General features: G+C 38.9%; 1 protein-coding gene across 4 annotated transcripts in view; it reads right to left on the bottom strand.

The window, feature by feature from the left end:
* The window catches only part of CORO2A (coronin 2A), a 179,439-nt gene that overhangs the window by 55,311 nt on the left and 100,962 nt on the right, over positions 1-23,166 (bottom strand). For all 4 annotated transcript variants that reach the window (XM_020995605.2, XM_020995606.2, XM_020995607.2 and 1 more), the window contains exon 2: positions 6,053-6,253. In XM_020995605.2, coding sequence (XP_020851264.1) covers positions 6,053-6,253 — 201 coding nt within the window. The remainder of the gene's footprint in view (positions 1-6,052; positions 6,254-23,166) is intronic.

Raw genomic sequence — 23,166 nt, 5'->3', positions numbered from 1 at the left:
ACAAAAATGGATAAACAATAACATAATGTAGTAACATGGTAATTGACATCAGATGAATGGTGGAGACAGTAGACATTCAGGGGAATTCAGGTGGAGGAGTGATCATTGAGGGCTGGAGGACATATCTGTTTACATTATTTGATTATTTAGAAAATCCTTTCTTTTATTATTATTATTATTATTTTTAGGCAATTGGGGTTAAGTGACTTGCCCAGGATCACAGAGCTTATAAGTGTTAAGTGTTTGGTCTGAGGGCAGATATGAACTCAGGTCCTCCTGACTTCATGGCTGGCGCTCTATCCACTGAGCCCCCTAGCTGCCCCTTAGAAAATCCTTTCTTTGTAGATAATAAAAGTATAGACTTCAGCTCATCACAGTCTGAATGATCACTTTTTAGTATGGTCTGAAATCATAATGTTTTACTGTATTTTTGCTGAAAGTTTATTCAATTCCTAAGTTTCTTTTAGGAATAGGAAATGCTTTAGCCTTCCAAAGTAGGAAACAGGACTGGACCAGTGGCAAAGCACATAAGGTATTCTTGTGCCTATTTTCGGTTTAGACTTGGTTATATCAGACAGAAATTTTCTGAAGGAAAATAATGCTTTTGATTCTTGCCTATGTTTGTTTTAGCATATGACTTTTATCTTCTAAGATTTGAATAGCTTGATTTTATCCTTTGAACAAATACACTAAGAGATTTGCTCAGACATGTTGCAAACATTGACAGAACACAAGAGAACAAAGAGTTTCCTTCTAATAAGGTAGGGTTTTAATTATACTTCAATATTCTCTCTCAGCTTTAAGTTGTTTTCATGTATATAGTGGGTATTTCAATGACATTCTTATCACTTCCTTTTTATGTTCAGCATGAGTTGAAGAAACTGGGGAGTTTTAACCTGGAGAAGAGAAGATTTAGGGGGAATATGATATTTGCCTTCAGTATTTTAAAGCCTATGATGGGAAATAGGAATTACTTATTCTGTGTGAATTTAAAGGGCAAAATTAGGATCAAGGGGTAACAGTTATAGGGAAGCCCATTACAGCTAAATAAAGGGAATTTCTTCTTATCAATAATAGTTGTTCAAAAATGGAATGGTCTTTTTTTTTGTTTTTTTGTTCTTTATTAATTTATTTTGATTTATCAACAATCACTTCATAAGCTTTTGTTTTAAATTTTTTTCCCCCTTCCTCCCCAAGATGGCACACAATCTGATATAGGCTATATGTGTGTGTATGTGTGTGTATATATATGTATATATGAAATATAGCGCTTCAATCTGCATTCAAACTCCATAGTTCTTTCTTTGGATGTGGATAGCATTTTCCATCATGAGACTTTTGGAGATATCTTAGATCCTTGCATTGCTGAGAAGGACTAAGTCTATCAAAGTTAGTAATCGCACAACGTGGGTGTTATGTGTACAACTTTCTCCTGGTTCTGCTTACCTCACTCAGCATCAGTCCATACAAATTTTTCCAGGTTTTTCTGAAGCCCTCCTGGAATGGCCTTCTATGACAAGTAGTGAGTGCCTTGTCACTAGAAATCCTCAAGCAAAAGTTAGGTTATTACCTATCAGTGTCATTGTAGAGGAGATTAACTCTTTAGCTGGCATTTAAACTAGATTATGTCTAGGTTCTTTTCCAACTCTAGGACATTGGGCCACTCTGAGAATTATTTTAGGAGCTCAGCATTTGATTCCACATTCTATAGATTGGTTGTATAGTGAAGTTTATGGTTTTCAATCATGGTATAATCCAACAAAATATAGAAATAGCCTCTGCTGCTACATAATTTATGTTCTGTGATCACATACAAACTAACCAAAAAAATCACCCTTGGATTATTATAATAGCTAATTGATTTCCCTTGTGAGAGCTCTACTCCCTGACCCTATTCTTCTTATACACTGCTGTGGGATTACTCTTCCAAAACACTACTTCAAACACATTACTCCCTAGCTCAAAATAGCATTGATTATTCTCCACTGTCCACAGGATAAGGTTTAACCTGCTTAGCCTAGTATTTGAGGTTTTCTATAAATGTATCTCTCCCTACTCTCTACTATTTGAACCCAAACTCTCTCTCTTTTTTTTTTTTTGTGAGGCAATTGGGGTTAAGTGACTTGCTCAGAGCCACACAGCTAGTAAGTAGTGAGGCTGGATTTGAACTCAGGCCCTCCTGACTCCAGGGCTGGTGCTCTATCCATTGTGCCACCTAGCTGCCCCAAACCCAAATGCTGCTATTCATTTTCTCCAAGTAGGCCTACGCTCACTTCAGCTTCCCCTGCCTAGAATGCCTTTCTTGTCTCTCTCCACTTGTCCAGGTTATACATGTCCCTCAAGGCTCTGACATGGATGACTTACTTTGGGGAAAAAAAAAACCAAACCCTAACAGAGTTGATCGCAAGGACCTAGATTTACAACCTCAACATCATCCTTAACTTTTCTCTCTCCCTTACCTCTTTATTTGATCATAATTCAAGGCCTGTCAATTCTATCTCCACAATATATTCTGTAATGCTTCCCCTTCATTACCTTCACATGGCCACCACCCTTGTTTTGGCTCTCATCGTCCCTTAGATGGATTAGTACAGCCCTCCCCATAGATGGACTTTAGTCTGTCTCTTCTCCAATCCATTCTCCACAGAATCGCCAAACTGATATTCCTAGAGCATACTCAACCGTATCACTTTGCTCCTTAAGGACACTCTGTGGTTCTTTATTGTCTTTAGGAAAAGAAAGAGACTCCTCCCCTTGGCATTTAGAACCCTTCACCATTTGGTTCCAGCCTGGTTTTCTGGGCTTGTTTCACATTCCTCCCCTTTATTTCTCTATTCTTCAACCTGCTTTCTATTCTCTAAGATAAGAATTCCATTTCCTTCCCCTATGTACTTTTGCACAAGTTTTCCTCCATGCCTTCTACTTTAGCATCCTTACGGTAGATAATAAAGCAAAAAAACCTCAGCTATTTGGAAACTATCTTAACCAGCACACATGGTTTCCTTGACCAGCTTGGCATGAGATCCAGCTAAGCCAGATAACCCCAAGAATACCATCTATAAGTAAAAATGGGAAATGGGAACCAATTTTCCAGAATTTGAACATTTGACTTGGAAGTGGGATTGCCTTGGGTACCCTTCTTCCTGTTCATCTGTTCTATTACTGGTTCTTGGCCTATTTTGAGGAGATATTGAAGAGTCACTGGAAATGAAAAGTTCTGGATTACAGTCCTAGCTTTGGACTGGAAGGTCAAATACTGAAGCTGAAGCTTAAATACTTTGGCCACAGAATGAGAAGACAGGGACTCATTGGAAAAGACCCTGATGTTGGGAAAAATTGAAGGCAAAAGGAAAAGAGAATGGCAGAGAATGAGATGGATTATAGTGTTATGGAAACAACGAACATTAACTTGGACAGACTTTGAAAGGCAGTGGAGGACGGAAGGGCCTGTCACGCTGTGGTCCATGGGGTCACAAAGAGTCGAATACAACTGAACAACTGAACAACAAAAACAACATAGTCTTAGCTTTGACATTTACTGTATGAGCACGGGCAAGTCACTAAACATGTTTGAGTCTAATTTTCCTCATATGTAATATAGTGATACTAACATTTGCCTTTTCTTACAAAATGCTTTTTTTTTAAAGGAAACTTTTCTAAAACTGAAACTGCTAATATCCATGATATTGCAAGGCATATAAAAGTGAATGTTTCATGTATGACTACACACATTATTTTGAGATGTTTTGGAGGGTAGGCTGGGAGCAGAGAATAGTGAGGCAGAAGTAGATATTTCATTACAAACCATGCTATGCAACAGCATAAAATTATTGAAAAGGGTTTGATCTTGAAGAAGTCAGAATTTCATTTTGGGTCATTTGGTAAATTTCCCGTTTCTCCTGAGGTTTTTCTTCTTTAGGGAGGCCCCTCCCAAGACTCTCCACTTTAGACACTTCACATTTTTGAAGAGCTGGGTTTCAGTCCTAGCTTATTAGTTGTGTGACCATGGGCAGAGTGCTAAATTGACTTGATTATCAGTTTCACCATCTGTAAACTGGAGGAGTAATATTTATGTTACTTGTGCTCATAAGACTGTTGTGAGGATAAACTCAGATTAACTCATATAAAAGTGCTTTTCAATTAGAAAACACAATACAAACAAAAGAGCAGTTGTTACTACCTAAATGCTTTAAGATATATGGAACTTTCATATGTGAACTAGGGCTCTCAAAGGCCATGGCACAGGAGTTCAAACACTTGTAGGTCCTTCCAAGCTGGACAGGATCTGCCTAGTGGCAGACTCTGTGTCCGTCATCTGAGAACTGGACTAGTAAACTGTGGAGAAGATGACCATCAGAAGGCTGGATACCAAGTGATAAAGTGATTTGGCTACAAAAACTCATTAAACCAAACCTCCTCAGACATAGAAGGGTTGTACCCACACTGATGAAACCACAGATCCCTTAAGAATTGATGTAATTTTGTAACTTTAATAAAAGTGCTTTTCATTCAATAGTCTTTGAAAGACAGTGATTGTCTGTTCCTACAACCCATGTTTAATTAATTTATCAAGAAAATCTAGGATGAGATGAAGCCCAGGGAAAAGTGATTAAGTTTAGGACAAATAAAAGGGAGTCTTGTTTCACACAGGATGTCACGAACTTTTGGGACTCATTGCTCCAAAAGTAGTACTGGCAGGAAATTCAAATGGATTAAAATTTAATTGTAGATTGGAAGTGCTGTTTAGTGAAAAGAATATGGGACTTAGAGTCCAAAGACTTTGGTTTAAATTCTGTCTTTCACATTTACTATCCACTATTTTCTAAACCTCAGTTTCCTTTTCTGTAACATGGAGATAATAACTCTTGTCTACATACATCCCAGCATCGTTATAGGAACAGCACTTTAGAGATCATAATTATTATTATTTGGACCAAACCTGTTATTTCAGTACTACTGGGATTCTATGTAAGTTGACTCCCTCTACCAATAAAGGACAACACTTGCTTTGCAAAGTTGTACCCTGGAGAATTGCCTTGGGGCACTGAAAGTTTCAAGTGACTTGCTTAGGGTCACGCAGTAGCAGGACCCAAACCCTGATCTTTCTGACTTCAAAGCCAGCTCACTCTACACTTCTATATGCTGTTTCTCCACGACTATTATTAGGGTGTAGATAAACTTCTAAAGGGCAGAACTATCCCATGACCACTAAAAGAAGCTGGGAGTGCACCTAATCTCTGAGCTTGGGAACAGGGAGAACAACCATGCCCTGATAGATCATCTCTCCCGGAACGTGTGACAGCAAGAGAACTCCGGACAGAATAGCCCATAACTCAATTCAATCTCTATGACATTTGTTATGTTCTAAATCAGAGGCGTCAAACAAAAGGTCTGTGGACCACATCAGTTGGAAACGTTCCTGGGTGCAGCCCAAACCAGATTAAAATGCCACTGGGAAACATTCGACAAAATAAATAAAAATGCAATGAAACAGAGATAACATTACATCTTAAAACAAAGTCAATATGCGGTCTTCAAGGATCCTTATGTGTGGATAAACAGCCCGTTTCTACGTGAGTTTGACTCCACTGTTCTAAACCATTAAATTTCCCAGTGTGTACATCAAACTACCCCTGAATAAGGAGAGAGACAATGATCCCCAGTGTGCTATCCCCAGATGGAGTATGGACCAACCAATCAGTAAGCATTTATTAGGTGCTAGCTATGTGCTAAACACTAAGGATAAAAGAAAGGCTTGAACAGTCTGCCATCAAGGGCCTTACATTCTGGTGGAGGAGACAGTATATAAATAAATAGGCACATTCATGGTGTATACTGAATAGATGAAAGGTACCCTTAGAGGGGGAAGGGTAGAGCTGCCTGAGAAGAGGGATAACAAGTCACTATAAACTGGCTTAGGATATGGAGAGGGTTTAAATGGAGCCTAAGCTGGAGGAAAAAATTTGATGCAGGGTGACAGATGAGGGCCAGGGCCCAGTATATTCATAATGTCGTGGCCTCAACCACTGATATGATTGGTGGGCCTTGTTACCTGATGTACTGGAATGACGAGGAAGGCACCCCCTCCAGCACATTCTGTCACGACGGCAACGAAGTGGGGGTTAACAGCACAGAAGTGGTTATCATGGACGCTCCTCGTGATGGGCACACAGTCATAGCAGTTCTCTTTGCTGGCGGGTTTGCCAAAGACATGGCGGAACTTTGAGCTTCGATACTGAGGGTGCCATGACATCTGCCAGAGAAGGAAGATCAGATGAAAATCTCATGTGGACTCTTTTTTTCAAAAACGCAGTAGCACAGATAGAAAGAGAGATTCTATTTAAAATAACTGAAGACAATATAAAATACTTGGGAGTCTACCTGTCAAGACAAACCCAAAAACTATATGAACACAACTACAAGATACTTTTAACATAATAAAGACAGATCTAAATGACTGGAGAAATATTAATTGTTCATGGGTAGGCTGAGCCAATATAATAAAAATGACAATTCTGCCTAAATTAACTTACTTATTCAATGCCATACTAATCAAACTATCAAAGAATTATAGAGCTAGAAAGAATAATAACAAAATTCATCTGGAAGAGCAGAAGGTCAAGAATATCAAGGGAATCAATGAAAAAAAATGTGAAGGAAGGCGGTCTAGCCATAGTAATCTAGTGTTTGATAAATGCAAAGATTCAAGCTTTTGAGACAAGAACTCAACAACTGTAAAAAATTGCTGGGAAAACTGGAAAGCAGTTTAGCAGAAAACAGGCATTGACCAACATCTCATACTGTATACCAAGATAAGGTCAAAATGGATAAATGAATTAGACATAAAAGGTGATATCATAAGCAAATTAGGGGAGCATGGAATTGTTTACCTGCCAGATCTATGTATAAGGGAAGAATTTATGAACAAACAAGAGCCAGAAAATATTACAGGATGTAAAATGGACAATTTTGATTACATCAAATTAAAAAGTCTTTGCACCAAAAATCCCAAAGCAGTTAAGATCAGAAGGAAAGCAAAAAAAAAAACAAAAACAAAAACAAAAAAACAAACCCTAGGAAAACATTTTTACAGCAAGTTTCTCTGATAAAAGTCTCATTTCTCAAACACGTAGAGAACTGAGTCAAATTTATAAGTATACAAATCATTCCCCAATTTATAAATGGTCAAAGAATATAAATAGGCAGTTTTCAGAAGAAATCAAAGCTATCTATAGTCATAGAAAAAATGCTCTAAATCACTACTGATTAGAGAAGGACAAATTAAAACAATGCTGAGGTACCACCTCACACCTATCAGATTGGCTTATATGACAGAAAAGAAAAATGATAAATGTTGGAGGGGATGTGGCAAAATTGGGACACTGATGCACTATTGAAGGAGTTGTGAAATGATCCAATCATCTTGAAAAGAAATTTGGAACTATGCCCAAAGGACTATAAACTGTGCATATCCTTTGACCCAGCAATACCACTATTAGGTCTGTATACCAAAGAAATCAAAGGAAAAGAAAAAGACCTATATACATTATATATGTGTGTGTGTGTGTGTGTGTGTGTGTGTGTGTGTGTGTGTGTGTGTGTGTGTGTGTGTATATATATATATATATATATATATATATATATATATATTTATAGCAGCTGTCTTAGGAAATTGAGGGGATGCTCATCAACTGGGGAATGGCTGAGCAAATTGTGGTATATGATTATGATGGCATACTATTGTGCTATAAGAAATAAAGAGCAGAGGCAGCTAGGCAGCACAGTGGATAGAGCTCTGGCCTTGGAGTCAGGAGGACCTGAGTTCAAATCTGGTCCCGGATACTTGACAGTTACTAGCTGTGTGACCCTGGGCAAGTCACATAGCCCCAATTGCCTCACTAAAAAGCAAAAAAACAAAACAAAACTGAACAGGATCTTTCAGAAAAACCTGAAAAGATTTACATGAACTGATGCAAAGTGAAGAGAACCAGATCAAAGCATACTTTTTTAAACTTTATTTTTCTTGTTGTTGGTTTTGTTTTTTGTTTGTTTTTAGTCTGTGTTTTCTTTTGCAACTTGGCTAATGAAATGTTTTCCATGACTGCACATGTATAATCTATATCAAATTGATGAGTAGATCAGCAGAGTGGCAATAGTAGATAGTCTGATGGACTTGGAGTAAAGACCTAAATTCAAATCCCACCTCTAACACTTAACAGTTGTGTGACCATAGAAAAGTCATTCAATTTCTTTGATCCTCAGTTTCCTTATTTATCAACTGGAATACTAATACCTGCAGCTCCTATTTCTCAGGGTTGCTGGGAGTTTCATTATAAAGTACTTTATAAACTTGAAGTGCTCCCAATAACAACTATATTTATTAATATTACTATTAATAACCTTAATTATTAATAATAATTATTATTTTGATTGCATTTGCTTATTTTTCCTCAGTTTTGGAGCAACTATACATTTGAATAGGAGAGGACACAGGGAAATTGATTACCATTACTTAAACAATTAATCAACATTGGAGGGGGCAAATCTAAGAGACATTTTCAAAAAGATGATGAAGAAGAGATAAAGGTTGGAGAAGAGTTAAAAAATGATTTAAAGGTTTCTAGTCTGAGAAAAAGGAAAATGGTGGCCTAATTAGTGGAAATGGGGAAAAAAACCATCTTAGGGGTGTTCATTTTGGATCTATAGGACTTGTAGGTACCTGACTGGTGGAACAAAAGACTTATATAGTTACAGCTCATTTCTCTTCTCTCCTTGTTGCCTGGCAGGTAAACCACACACAGTGAGGTGCTTTCATGAAAGGTTCTGGACAATGACCAGAAAAAGCATTCGTAACATAGAATTATTCTCTATAAGCAGTCAAATACTATGGATACAGACCATTTACTGGGGACATAGAAATGGCTTTGCTCTATAGAAACCTTCTTTTGTAGTGATGTTTGCTACAATGTGATTTTTACCTGTTATAGTAATAATTGCCATCAATAAGAACGTGCCAGGCTTAACATTTGGTCCAGATCCTGTCCTTGAATGGAGGCCAAAGCTCTCTGCTGACATTATCTCATGTGTATCCAATACCTCCGTGGCCAGATAAGTAGGACATGATTCTTATTTAACTCTGTAGGACACGATGTTGATGCTTTATTAGTAAGTGATTGTTTGTGGACTGTATTCTCCTATGACAAGGCATTTCCTGTATGCAATTGAGACTCTTATTAAGGAAAATGTACCCATGCACTTTTTTGTGTGTGACTACCACTCAACTTCCTCTAAAACATACTCTTATGCCATCCAGTAACAGTTCTTTTATTCCTAACCAAAGACTAGGATGCAACAGACAATGGAAAGGTTAGGGTATGTTTTTGAAATGCTCTGAGCAGCATTATCCTGACCCCAGGCTTAATAAAATTCAGAGTCAATTCTGGTATAGCCTCTTCCCTGAAATTTATACCTATCCCCATCATATTGCTTCACTTAAGAAACATCTATTGAACACTATGTAATAGGGGTTATGGCGATACAAAGACAAAAATAAAATAATGCTTGCCCTCAAGGACCTTATATTCCACTCCACCTGGTCTGACTTCTGAGATCAGGAGGATATCCACTAGCTAGAACTGACTCTGGTGTTGCTTCCTTGTAGATGAAGTGAACTTGGAATGGATGTGGCTTCAGATGGAGTTAGCATCATGGTTGCTACTCGGCCACACTAGGCTTAACTTCCCACATGCTCAAACAGGTCTGCTCCTGGTGAGTTGTTCTGGGTTACACCTATTTTCCCATGCCTTTGATGGCACCCTTTGCGTCATTAATACCTACTGGTCCTGAGTATGAGTTTGGCTATTACAGGCAAATGCAAAAATAATTCTTCCACTGGCTTCTCAATATGCTTTAAACTACAACAGGAAGAAAGGACAATTCTTATGTTATTTCCATTCTGAGCCAACTTCCTAAATATCAGACATGTGCAAAAGACTACTCTAGTTGACGACACCTTCCAGATTTTCAGAATAAATGGTTTCAGAAGTTCAATAACAAACTGGATTCAACATTTATTAAGTGAAAAAAGCATTGTTGCTTTCAACAACAGCCAAACCCTTTGATCTGTAATGGTCCAAAACGTGCTCATTAAGAAGAATTCCTAGGATCCATGCAATTTTATTTCATAGCCTCCTGGATAAAGACATGGATGCTGACTGAGCAAAATCATTTTGGATGAGTGGAGCAAATGGCAGATTCATCTCCCCTCTGCAGTTATGTTTGGCTGTCCTTCAGAATAGGCAGCTGTCATTCAAGCTGATGTCATTTTTCTTGGTAACCCTGACAACATTTTCAGATCCAAGGGGTTAAATCATATTTACAAAGCAATGGGTTAGTCTGAGGCCGATTTTGCCTTAAGACTCTCAGAAATGCATGATTATCTTTTGGAGAGCTTGCATGGTTACTGTCTGGACAAGTAATCAGGTTGCCTGAGGCAAGTAACTAGAACACTCAAAAGGCAGTGCTGTAGCAAGCTCCACTCAGAGCTCTTTGGGCAACACACCTATTGGTACTTTAATCCGAAACATGACCTCATTCGTTTCCGTTAAGTTTTCCCCACTGGCCACATGACAAGTATATGGGGTAGCAAGAATGCTGCACCTTGTTGTCAGAAACGACCTGTGTTTAAACTTTGTATTTCACACTAGCTATATGACTAGGGTCAAGGTATGGGATCATAGAATAAGGTTTAGAGTTGGGAAGAATTAGAAATGAGTCTAGCTCCTTTATTTTAGAGATGAGGTAACGGAGACCCTTTAAAAAGGTTAAGTGACTTGCCCAAGGTCACACAAATGAGACATGACAGAATCACATGAGTAAGGATCAAACCCAGATCCCCCATAGATCCAAAGCAGGGATTCTTTTATTTTTTCCCTTTAATTAATTAGTTAATTAATTTATTAATTTTTGGTTTTCAGCATTCACTTTTATAAGATTTTGACAAAGCAGGGATTCTTAACCTAGCATATGTGCCCTCCCTTTTAAAAATATTTTGATAACTATGTTTCAATAGAATTGGCTTCCTTTGTAATACTACGTATTTTATGTTAAGCATTTAACATCATTATTCTGAGAATAGGGCCCATAGGATTCACCAGACTGCCAAAGAGGTCCTTGATCTCCTCTCCCCCTTAGAATCCCCTGCTAAAAAGGTAGCACTCTTTCCACCACACCATTCTCACTTAACCTCTCTGAGCCTCAGTTTCTTCATTTGTAAAATGAGTCTAATGATACTTTACAGGATTTTGACTCAAACAAGTTAATGTTTATACTTTGTAAATCTTATGGTGTTTACAAAATATTAGCTATTACTATTTTGTAATAACAATAATTAGCCACAATTCTACTTATGAGTGACTTTCATAAAATTCACATATAGATCCTGTTGTTGTCAACCCCTAAAGCTACAATTTAATATAGCATTATAATTTAGAGATTCCCTTGGATTTTCAAAGACAATGCCAGTGGAACATAAGCTCTCATTGGTCACACCAAGCTGGAAAGACTTTGGGTATGAGCTTGGCAACGGACTGTGGACCAGCTCAATTAAATATGAAGAAGTCCATTTCATACCCACTAGCAAGATGGCCACAGGAGCTCATGAAAATCTTCCTACTAAGAGGTGAAGGATCTGGAGAAAGTATCCACTCTTGTGAAATCCTGGACCTTTTAAAGTGTTGGGTGCCATTAGTATATGTCCTTATCATACGAGCCAGCCCATTCTAGTGCCAACCACATGATATCATGTGGCAGGGAGCCAAATGCGTTGAGCCAATGAGCCAGCTACTCCACACATTCTCTTATGTTTTGCATCATCAGTGATGGACTGAGTCAACAGCAGCCATCAGTTGGCTCAAAAGAAATGTGAGATGTGCAAATTTAGAGACATCTCCATTTCAAATTTTCAAATGGATTATTTGTGCCTGACCTATGATCAACCACAGTTGGACACACTGTATGTTGATCCTGACAGAGTGATGTCATTTTGGTCCTCTTGGATCACAGGGAGCAACAATCCTCAGACAAATTTTGGCCAAAGGGGGAAGCCTGGAGAAGAGTTTAAATAGGATAACAGGGGGATTAGAAAATAGTGTACAAAGATCTCTAGACCCAAGGAATCAGCAATATTTGGCCTGGATGAGAGATGACTTAGGGGCAGGAATGATTATTATTTTCAAGTATTTGAAGGAGTGGCAGGTGGGAAAAAATAGATTTTTCTTGCTTGCTTACAGAGGGCAAAATTTAAAACAGTGGGTAGCGGTGAATGGGCTACTTTGGAAGGTAGTGAGATCCCCATCAATGAAGGTCTTCAAGTGGAGGCTGGATGATCACTTATTAAGGACAGTGTTTCTGTGTGTGGAGAGGTGGGGTGCGGTGATTGGTTCCTGCTCAGAAATGAATTGGACTACATGACCTCTGAGCTATTTTCTAACTCAGAAACTCAGATTCTATGACCTTAGCACTCCATCTTCCTTTTGATCACTGCTGCTTGCTACAGAGGCGAAGCTGGGGCTCCTCATAGGAGACTCAGATATCGATATCATATATTGTAGATCATATATCTGCATCATATGTTATATATCTATATCTACATCATACATCTATTTCTATATCCATATTCACATCTGTCTACATCTACATCTAAATCTACATCTACAGCTCATCTACACTCCTATATATGTATACATTGTCTGTCCCATTAAACTACGAACTCCTTGAAGGCAAGGATTATCTCACTTTCGTCCTCGTTCTTTCACTTCCACTTCAGTCCTTTGCTATTAACAGTGTACAGCATACAGTTAATACTTAATAAATGCTCATTAGTTGGTTGATTGCCATATCTTGGTTAGCTTCAGGTAAACTTCCACTGTGTACACTTATGGAAATAAAGTTGGCACAGTGAACTTTGGAAGGTTAGATCATCTGAAGGGCTTAGTCACAATCATTCTAGCGCAGGTAGCAGTGTGGTGGAAAGAGCCCTGACCTGAGAGTGCTCAAAGAATTGCAATGACCCCTAGCAAGATCCTCTATGTTCCATTCTTCTACTCCAATCCATCCTTTATATGATTGCCAGATTAATCTTTCTTAAATATTGCTTTCAGCATTAAAAAAAAAATCCTTCACTGGCTCCCCATTTCCTAGTTCACATCTAACCTCCTTTGTTTTCAAAGCCTAAACCTGGCCCCACTCTTCAGAGCCAACCTTACCTCTCACTACTCTTCATCATATACCTTCTACTCTCATCAAGCCTTTCTCCTCACTGACCTATATACACATCAGCTTCTGGCCTATTGTTAAGTTTTAGGTAGGCAGTTTGGTGTGCTGGGAAGAGCCCTCACTTTGGATAATGAAGATGTGGATTCCAATCTTTCCTCTGCCCCTCACTGCCTGTGTGATCTTGGGCAAATCACTTAATATCCTTGCACCTGTTGTATCATTTGTGAAATAAAAAGGTTGAATTAGACAGGCCTCTTTACTCTCTTCCAGCTGGAGATCTATGATTTCATTTTTCCCTCTGGAATGGCCTCCCTCTTTCTTTTCTCTCTTCACATATCCATATCCTGCCTGCCCTTGAAGATCCAAATCAAGTCCTGATCACTAATGCAATTTTCCCTGGTTATTCCAGCAGTTACTGACCATCCCCCTTTTGTGAACTCTAGCAACCCAATGTACTGTTTAATTATGCCCTATCATGCCATTCAAAATTGTTCGGGCTTATGTCTTAAGCAATATATTTAATGTCTAATGTAGCATCAGTCTCATTTCCCGTACATGTTGAGCATGCTTGCTACATGCTTTGCGTAGTCCCTGTGGTAGAATTATGGGAGGACAAGGATCAGAGTCACATGGGATGGGCAAGTATGGATGAGTTATAACCTGTATCACTGGAGGGAAGATCCAAATGGATGAGATGTGGTAGAGATACGGCACTCACTGGTCTTGGAGTCACAAAGGCGTGGACTCAAATCCTGCCTGAGAAGTCTATTAGCTGTGTGACCCTAGGCAAGTGCCTCAGTTTCCTCATTTGTAAAGTTGGGGGTGGAGTGGACTTAATGGCCTCTAAGCTCCCTTCCAGCTCTAAATGTGTGATCCTGTGAGAGCACAGATTCATTGAGTATTAGGCTTTCTGGAACAAACTAAATAGAGTTTAACTATAGAGACAAATGCAAAGATTACTCTCAAAGTTTTGACTTGACAGAGTTTCTGGTTTCTGTTTTTGTTCACAAAGTGGTACACATGTCTGTTCCTCAACACACCTCTCAATTCTTCCAAGTGCTTTAGTACAAAGGGAAAAAAAGTATTCCATATTGTTTTAAGTGTATTAGTTCTGTCCCTCCCAAATGGATTGTATAGAATCATAAAAACTCAAGGTCTCATAGCCACAAAGGATTATAAATTTTCTAATAATAATAGCTAGCATTTATATAAATATTTTAAGGTTTACAAAGCCTTTAAGTATATTATCTTACTGGTTCCTCACAACAACCCTGTGAGGTAAATGTTCTTATTATCCCCAATTTACAGATGAGGAAACCAAGGCTTGAAGCTGTAAGGAAACTTAGAATTCAATTAGTTCAACAATCTCATCTTCCAGATGATGAAACAGAGATCCTGGTTTTCTTGACTCTGAAGCTGACTCCCTGCTGTCCCCCTCCCATTATTATTTATAGTAAGCACATGCCCGGTGGCCTGGTGACCTCATACACCCTACAGTACTCATGCTGTCAATGAATGGCGACAGCCTGGTGCAGTGTCACGAACAGAGTCCCCAAAGGGACCTCAGTCCCAATCTGAGCTCTAGCACTGACTATACGGCAGGCAAGTCATAGCCCTCTCACGAAAAAGTACTTTAAACTGTCTTGAAATTCAGAAGACATTTAGGAAACTTGGTTTAGGAATGAAGTTTGAGTTTTTGTCAGTGATACTTCTTATGGCACATGGGACATGGTGTCAAGGCCTTGCTGTGTGTGATAGTCTCTTGGGAGGCAACACAGGGTGGTGAAAAAAGCACAGGATTTAGACTGAAATGGCTTGGGTTCAAATCTTCTTGGCTCTGGTAATTACAGCCTGGACAAGTCACTTAACGTAAGACTCAGCTTCCTTATCAATGAAATAGGAAGGGTTGCACTAGATGGCCTCTGAGATTTATGAATGCATGATCTTATGACTAGGTGTCTCATAATGTCTCTTCCAACTCTAACCCTATGACCTCATTATAATATGAAGAAATCAATCCAATTTTCTCATGTCTTCAGATTCTTTTTCCATTTTCTCCAGCACGTGAAAAAAAACAACAATCCAACAATGAACTTGCCTATTTGGAAACATTTTACATCAAGGAGAAACAAAACCAAACCAAAATAAACCCTGACATCCGCAAGAACAGATGAGATTGTCTCAATCTCAGCAATCTTTTAGCTCTCAGAAGCCTACGATAATCTAAATGAAAGATCCAAGTAAGTAGGAACTACTGATATCGATTACTCAGGAAATGAGGCCAATTAGACAAAAGCCTCATCTGCCAAAAGCTGATTCAATAAATCTGAGGATTTGCCATTTCCCTCTAATGTCCATTTCTGAAAATGAGCATTTTGCTCTCTGTTACACACTTTGAGGCCATGAGGTTAAGAAAACTTTGGTGACTTTCTGGATTCTAGTCTTAGATATGGCTGCTATATACTAGACCTCTCATACACTAGCTTAAGAAAGTGGATCCCTTTCTCAGAGTTCTCATTTGTAAAGTGAGAAGAATGGATTAGCTGATCTCTATGGTCCCTTTCTGCTGTAAGGGTCAGTGAGTTTATCATTCTTTGTTTTATTTTAACTAAACATTTCTTTGGTGCTCAAATACTTTCGTATTTCTCAGAAACTGCCAAAAAATGCTTGATTCTTTTAAATTTAGCATTACAATTCAATTAAATTAGTAAATGTGCAATTATCCGAATAAATTATGGCTATAAAAATACAAACACCCAACATGACCATTTTAAGAGTAAGCCAAGTTATGTGTAATACTTATTTTATAAAAAATATTTTACCAGTATTTTTAATTTTTTATACCACTGGAATGTTTCCCAATATTCTTCTCTTCCCTCTCCCAGAGAGCTGTACCACATAATAAATAATTTTTTTTAAAGAAAAAGAGGAAAAATTCCTAGCAAAATCAGTGAATTCATTGACAAATTCTCAAATACATGCAACGTTCCACACCCTTGGACCTTGCAAAGGAATATCATGGGGGTGCCTTCTTGTTTGTGCCTCCTCATTTCTCCTTCCCCCCCCACCCGGCAATTGGGGTTAAGTGACTTGCCCAGGGTCACACAGCTAGCAAGTGTCAAGTGTTTGGTCTGAGGCTTGTTTTGAACTCAGGTCCTCCTGACTTCAGGGCCAGTGCTCTATCCACTGTGCCACCTAGCTGCCCCCCTCATTTCTCCTTCTTTATAATTTTGCAACATTCATTTTTCATTGCTTTGTAATTGTTCTTTCTGTTTACCTTATTGTAGTCTGCATAATATGTGTTCAATGTCCTTAAACTAACAAAGGGAGCTTTAAAAAGCATAATACATATTTTTCCTCAAAATTTAATTCTCCCTTAAAAACCTACAGCTTTCCCACCATGTTTTCAAATTTATGGAAAACCTATATCTTTGTATCTGCTATATTGAATGAATTCTGAGCTAGTAAAAATAAAAAAAGTTCATATTTCTATCAAACTTTACAGTAGATAAAATGTTTTCCTCATAACAGCCCTATGAGGTTATATGAATATTACCCTTCCCATGTTATAAATTGAGGAAACTAAGGCTCAGAGATTTTCAAGTAGCTGCCCATATTTTTTAGGCTACTAAAAGGTAGGATTGATCAAACTCTTATTTCTCAGGTTTGAGCCACTTTCCAGCACTTATCATAGTGCCTGGAACATAGTAGGTGATTAATAAATGCTTGGTTTTTTTGTTTGACTTTCAACTAGTGGATTGCCCCAGGGATTTGTGTTTGATATTTTTTATATAGCTGTTTGATATTTTTATTAGTGATTTGGATACAGGCATGGGCGGGTAGGCTTATCAAATGTGTAGATGAATGAACAATAGACCTGAATTCAAAAAGATCTGGACAGGCAAGGATTCTTGAGCCAAATCCTAAACACTCAGTTGGATCAGTGTTCTCATCCATGTGGACATTCCCTCCAACGATGAAGACTGCAACTCTTCCATGCCTGCCATTTTTTGGGACTTTCACCCATGTCCTCCCATAAATTCCACATAAAGAAATCCTCCCAACATGCTAGAGGCCTTCCTCACATCCCCCTGACATTATGAGAATATTAGTGGAGCATGCAGATGGAATTTAATAAGGAAAAAATAAAGTCTTACAGTTGAGTTTAGAAAAAGAACTTTGAAAATATAATATGGGAGAACCATGGGGAGAAAGCAGTTCATCTGAAAAAGATCTGAGTATTTGGGGATAAGCTCCATATTAGTTAACAGTACAATATGGCAGCCAAAAAAAGCTACTGGATGTTAGGCTCCATTAAGAAGGGTAGAATGTCCAGAAGGCAGAAGATGATACTCCCACTGAAGTCTTCCCTGATCAGATGAGGACATTAGCAAGTTGAATAATGTTCATAGAAAAATGACTAGGATGGTGAAGGTACTGAAGTCCATGCCAATCGAGAATCCATGTTTTCCCTAGAGAAAAAGAGGCATAGGGAGCACATGATAGTTGTGTTCAAGTATTTGAAGGGCTGACATGCGGAAGAAGAAATGACTCATTCAACTTGGCCTCAGAGGGTAGAATAAGGAGCAATGGATAGAAACTGTCAAGAGTTAGGCTTGATACAGCAAGAAATTCCTAATATGGCTATCCAAAAATGAATGGGCTATTTTGGTAGATAGTAGGTTTTCCCTTACTTAAGGTCATACAGGAGGACCTGAGTTCAAATCTTGCTAGCTGTGTGACCCTGGGCAAATCACTTCACCTGTTTGCTTCAGTTTCCTCATCTCTAAAATGAGCTGAAGAATGAAATGGCAAACCACTCCAGTTTCTTTGCCAACAAAACCCCAAATGGGGTCATGAAGGGCCAGACATGACTGAAATGACTGGACAACAAAAATATAGTACAATATTTAAAAATCTAAATTAATTTTTTTAAAAGCAGCAATTTTTATGAGATAAGAAGCAGAAACATTATGACTATACTTCAAACAGACAGTGGTGAAACTGTGGTAGATGAATGGAGCATAGAGATAGGATCTGGACCTATGATTTCAATGATATAGGGAACTCCCAAGGGAAGAAATTCTTACCACCAAAACAGGTTGGCACATTCTCTGCAATCTATAGGCTTAGTTGCCTAGATCACTGAGATTACACAGCCATTAAATGTCATATTTGGCCCTTGAACTGAGTTCTTTCTGGCTTTGAGGCCAATTCTCTTTCCACTACGCTATGCTGCCTTTCCTACATATAAAACAATGTGATATTACCAGTAAGTCAGTCAACAAACATTTACTAATTGCTTATATGTCATATACCCTGCTAACTGATGGGGATACCCAGAATGCAAAAACAGTTCCTGACCTCAAAGAGCTCATTTTTTTTTTCTGGTGAGGCATTGGGGTTAAGTGACTTGCCCAGAGTCACACAGCTAGTGTTATGTGTCTGAGGCCAGATTTGAACTCAGGTCCTCCTGACTTCAGGGCCAGTGCTCTATCTGCTACACCACCTAACTGCCCCAAGGAGCTCATTTCTAATGGGGGAGACAAAACAGAAAAAAAAAACAAAACCCAACATGTACAGAAAAAACCCCCCAACATGTACATATAAGATATATAAAGTGTTTATTATATGATCAGAATTGAGAAAATGAGTTCACAGAAACATAGGAAGATTTGTAAGCAGATCCAGAAGAACAATATATACAATGACTACTCTAAAGTGAATGAAATGAAAAGTAAGAGGAAGCTGAGCTCTAAGTAATAACCATTCTTGGTCCCAGAACACATATAGTAAGATACAGCTTTGGCCTCAGGATAGAGAGATGGGGGACTACAAGCAAAGAATGTTGCATATATTGTAAGATGTAGTCATTTTTTCAACTGTTTTTGTTCTATTCTTTTTTTTCCTGTTATAAGAGAGGGTTCGGTTCTGGAGGAAGAAAGGGCAAGGAGCAGAATATTCTGAAATTACTGTGATGTAAAAACAAAATACATGAATGCCATTCAAAAATTAATACAATGAAGGAGTCATACCAGATGATCACTAAAGTTCCTTCCAGCTTCTAATGTTCCCTCCTGCTTCCATGCATTCAGACTTGTCACACACACCCTCCTGTCAGTTGGTTAATAAACTTTTGTTAAGCACCTACTATTTTCCAGGCTCTGTCCTAAGGCTGGAGATACAAAGGCATAAGATAGTCCATGCTATCAAGGAGCTCCCAGTCTAATGGGGGTGGGGGGGGAGAGAACATGAAATAGCTATGTACAAATTATATACAGGATAAATTAGAAGTAATCAACAGAGGGAAGTCACTAGAATTAATGGGTGAAGGCTTCCAGTAGAGAAGGTGGGATTTTAGTTGAGGCTTGAAGAAAGCCAGGAGGGGTCTATGAAGAGGGAGAACAAGCCAAACTTGCAGAACAGTCAGTGAAAATGCCCAGAATTGGAAGATAGAGTGGAACCGAAAGGAGGCCAGGGTCACTGGATCACAGATGACATGGTAAGGTGTAAGCTTTAAGAAGACTGGAAATGTGGTGGTGGTGGGCAGGTTATAAAAGGTAAAATAGAGGATTTTATATTTGATCCTGGAGATGATAGGGAGCCACTGGAGTTTATTAAATGGGGGTGGGGGATAGTACAGTCAGATCTGCCCTTTAGGAAGATCACTAACAGCTGAGGAGGATGGACTGATGTGAGAAGAGACTAAATGTAGGGATACTAACCAGCAGGCTCTTGAGATAATAGTTCAGGCATGAGATGATGGGAGCCTGTACCAAGATGGTGGAGAGAAGGGGGTGTATACAAGAGATATTACAAAGGTAAAATGAACAGGCCTTGGTAACAGATTGGTGAGTGAGGAAGCTCCTGCATAGTGGCTTTTTATAGGGTCAGGGGGATGCCAGGGACCATATCACCAACGCAAAGCATAAAACAAAGAAACATTTATACTCCAGCTGCCTACGTGGCAGCATCCCCATACTTGGATGTGGTTTGTAATTCTATGTGCTCCGCAGCCTAGGGATTTTGTCTACACCATAGCCTTGGGACTTCCACCTTGAAATCTGATTTGCTCTCCAGGGCCTGACTTCTTCTTCACAATGGGTATAGACCTGGCCATAACCTACCACACTTAGGTACACTGATACACAGCTGATGGAGCTGCTAACCGGATCATCAATTCTGTAAAATAACTCAAGAAAAGTAATTAAACTGTTCATACCCTTGGATCTAGACCTAATCTCTTTCCTGAACTTTCTTTGTATTTTGCTGTTAGCTGAACTTCTCCACTTGGATATTGGTATTTAAAATTCCACATATTCCAAATAGAAATCATTAACCTTCCCCCTCCCCAAACTCAGCCAATTCAAAATTTTCCCTTTGTTTTTCTTCCTTTTTCCTTCCTTCCTTCCTTCCTTCCTTCCTTCCTTCCTTCCTTCCTTCCTGCCTGCCTGCCTGCCTGCCTGCCTTCCTTCCTTCCTTCCTTCCTTCCTGCCTGCCTTCCTTTCTCTCTCCACCACGATTCCAATCATTCAAGTTCAAAACTTGGTAGTCACCCTTGATTCTATCCTCTCCTTCATCTCACCTTTCTGAGTCTTGTGGATTCTATAAGCACAACATCTCTTACATCAGTTCTTTTCATTGATCTGGCTACTATCTTCATGACTTCTCATCTGCAGTAATATCATAATTTGCTCATTGATTTCCATGCTTTTATTCCCTACCCTCTCCAGTCAATCATCCACAGAACTGCCAAAACAGATTTCTGAACCTGTCACTCCCTGCTCAAACACCCTCAGTGGCTCCCTATTATCTCTCCATGACAAAATAAAAACTCCCTAGACTGGCATTTAAGGTCCTCTACAATCTGAAATAATCAACCTTTCCAGCTTTTTGTATATTAGTCTCCCCTCACTCTGCATTCTAGCCAACCTGGGCTACCAGCTGTTCCTCAGCTTGACATTCTTATCCCTCTGCAGTTGTCAAAAGCTGCCCTTTTTTCTTAGATCTGCCCCTCTGAAAACTTTTTGGCACCAACTCTTCCATAAAGCCTTACCATGATTCTCTCAGGTAGTTGTATTTTCTCCTACCTCATTATCCTGAATTGATTTATTTATGTTGTATCTCTTCAGTTGAAACTAAGCACCTTGGGGGCAGCTAGGTAGTGCAGTGGATAGAGCACTGGCCCTGGAGTCAGGAGGACCTGTGTTCAAATTCAGACACATAGCACTTACCAGCTTCACCCTATTGCCTAGCAAAAAACAAACAAATAAACAAACAAAAAACAACTGAGCACCTTGAAGGGAGGAATTTTGTCATTTTGGTCTTTATTTCCCCGGTTACTTAGCATGGTGCCCTGAACATAGCAGGTGCTTAATAAGTGTTCATTGGATTTAAGTGTGAAACATGCTGCATAAATCAAAGAGATGAAAAAATACTAATAATTCACAATTACGCGGCACTTTAGGGCTTATAATATGCTTTCTTCACAGTGAGGCAGGTAGTACAGTTATAATTATTCCCATTTTACAGATGAGGATAGTGAGGTTTAGGGAGAGAAAAGGAACACATGCATTCTAAGTAAAATGGATACATAGAATTTAAAACCTAAAGAGTTCACAAAGTGGAGAATAGATTCATTTCCCCACAGCTTAGAATTTTAAACTTAAAAAATTCTTAGGTTGGAATTTATAGTATGTTAGATGGTGGGAACCAGTAGTTAACTAGATAAGCCCTACTAGGTAATGTTGCTAGATCTAAATCCATTCCTTTATGATCTCATTGTATATTGTATGAAAGAAGAGCTTGAATGTAATGCTCTGGGAGGTACAAATGTAGAATCCAGAGATAAGCAGACATGGGAGACATTCTGTGACTGTTTTTAAAAAGATCCAAGAAAAACTCCATATATCTATGTTAAATTCCTCTGTTCAGGGATAATGGGAAGCTGACACAGAGAGGAGAGGTTATCCTGGAGAAACCAGGGAAAGTGCTGCAAAAGAAAAGTGTGATGGCTCACTACAGAGAGGTTGGAGGTTGCTGTGAGCTTTAAATTTCTGCCTCCTCACTATCTACAATTTTTATATGCTTTCCTGCCTCTGCAGGACACAGGACAGAGGGACCCTGCATATAGTGTATGTACTAGATACATGGTTCTCTTCCCCAAGGAGCATTAACTGAGATTGCAAAGTGCCCTGGATCCCTCTTCTTATTCTGAAATGTGCCTACTCTGATGATTTCAACTGTCATTGCAATAAGGGTTTAATTTTATGAGAAGGCAACAGAGTGAGGGAGAAACAAAATAACTCTTGCTCCTATACAAGAACCCAAGACCTTTTCTTTCTTCTCTTTACACATTGGGTTCCCTTGCCTCTCACCTATACTACTTTCCCTTTCCACCCAATGAGGTTGTAGCTCCTCTCTTCCTTCTAGGAAATGGGAGAGCTCAGGGCAGCAATAATCAGAAAAGTTCCATGAAGAGATGACCAGAGAAGCCATTTAAGCAATGGCATAGTTGAAAGAGTACACACATTTCAGGAAATAAGCAGGGAGTCCCTGGAGAGAATGTACCCTGATAAAAGATAGAGGGGTTATTCTCTATTCAACTTCATTGCCTTCCTCATAGAAACTCAGGATTCTGATTCTGAATTCATTATTCTGAATTCTCTGATTCCTATATCCTCTCATTCAGAAATTCTCTCTGAAATTAAGCTCTATTTCATCACATGGCATTGGGAGATACAGTTTTCAGAAGCTGATTCATATACTTTCCAGACAGGAAAAGTTTACAACTGTATCACCACTTCCCATCACTGTCTCTACTCTCCAGAGACTATAATCCTTATTGAAACACAATTCTTTCACTAGCAACAAGGCAACAGGCATTCAACT

Source organism: Phascolarctos cinereus, unplaced genomic scaffold, assembly GCF_003287225.1.
Source record: "Phascolarctos cinereus isolate Bilbo 61053 unplaced genomic scaffold, phaCin_HiC Scaffold_4;HRSCAF=312, whole genome shotgun sequence".
Classification (NCBI taxonomy): Eukaryota; Metazoa; Chordata; class Mammalia; order Diprotodontia; family Phascolarctidae; genus Phascolarctos; species Phascolarctos cinereus.
The sequence above is the reverse complement of the archived record's forward strand: the minus strand, read 5'-3'. Positions and strand labels throughout refer to the sequence as shown.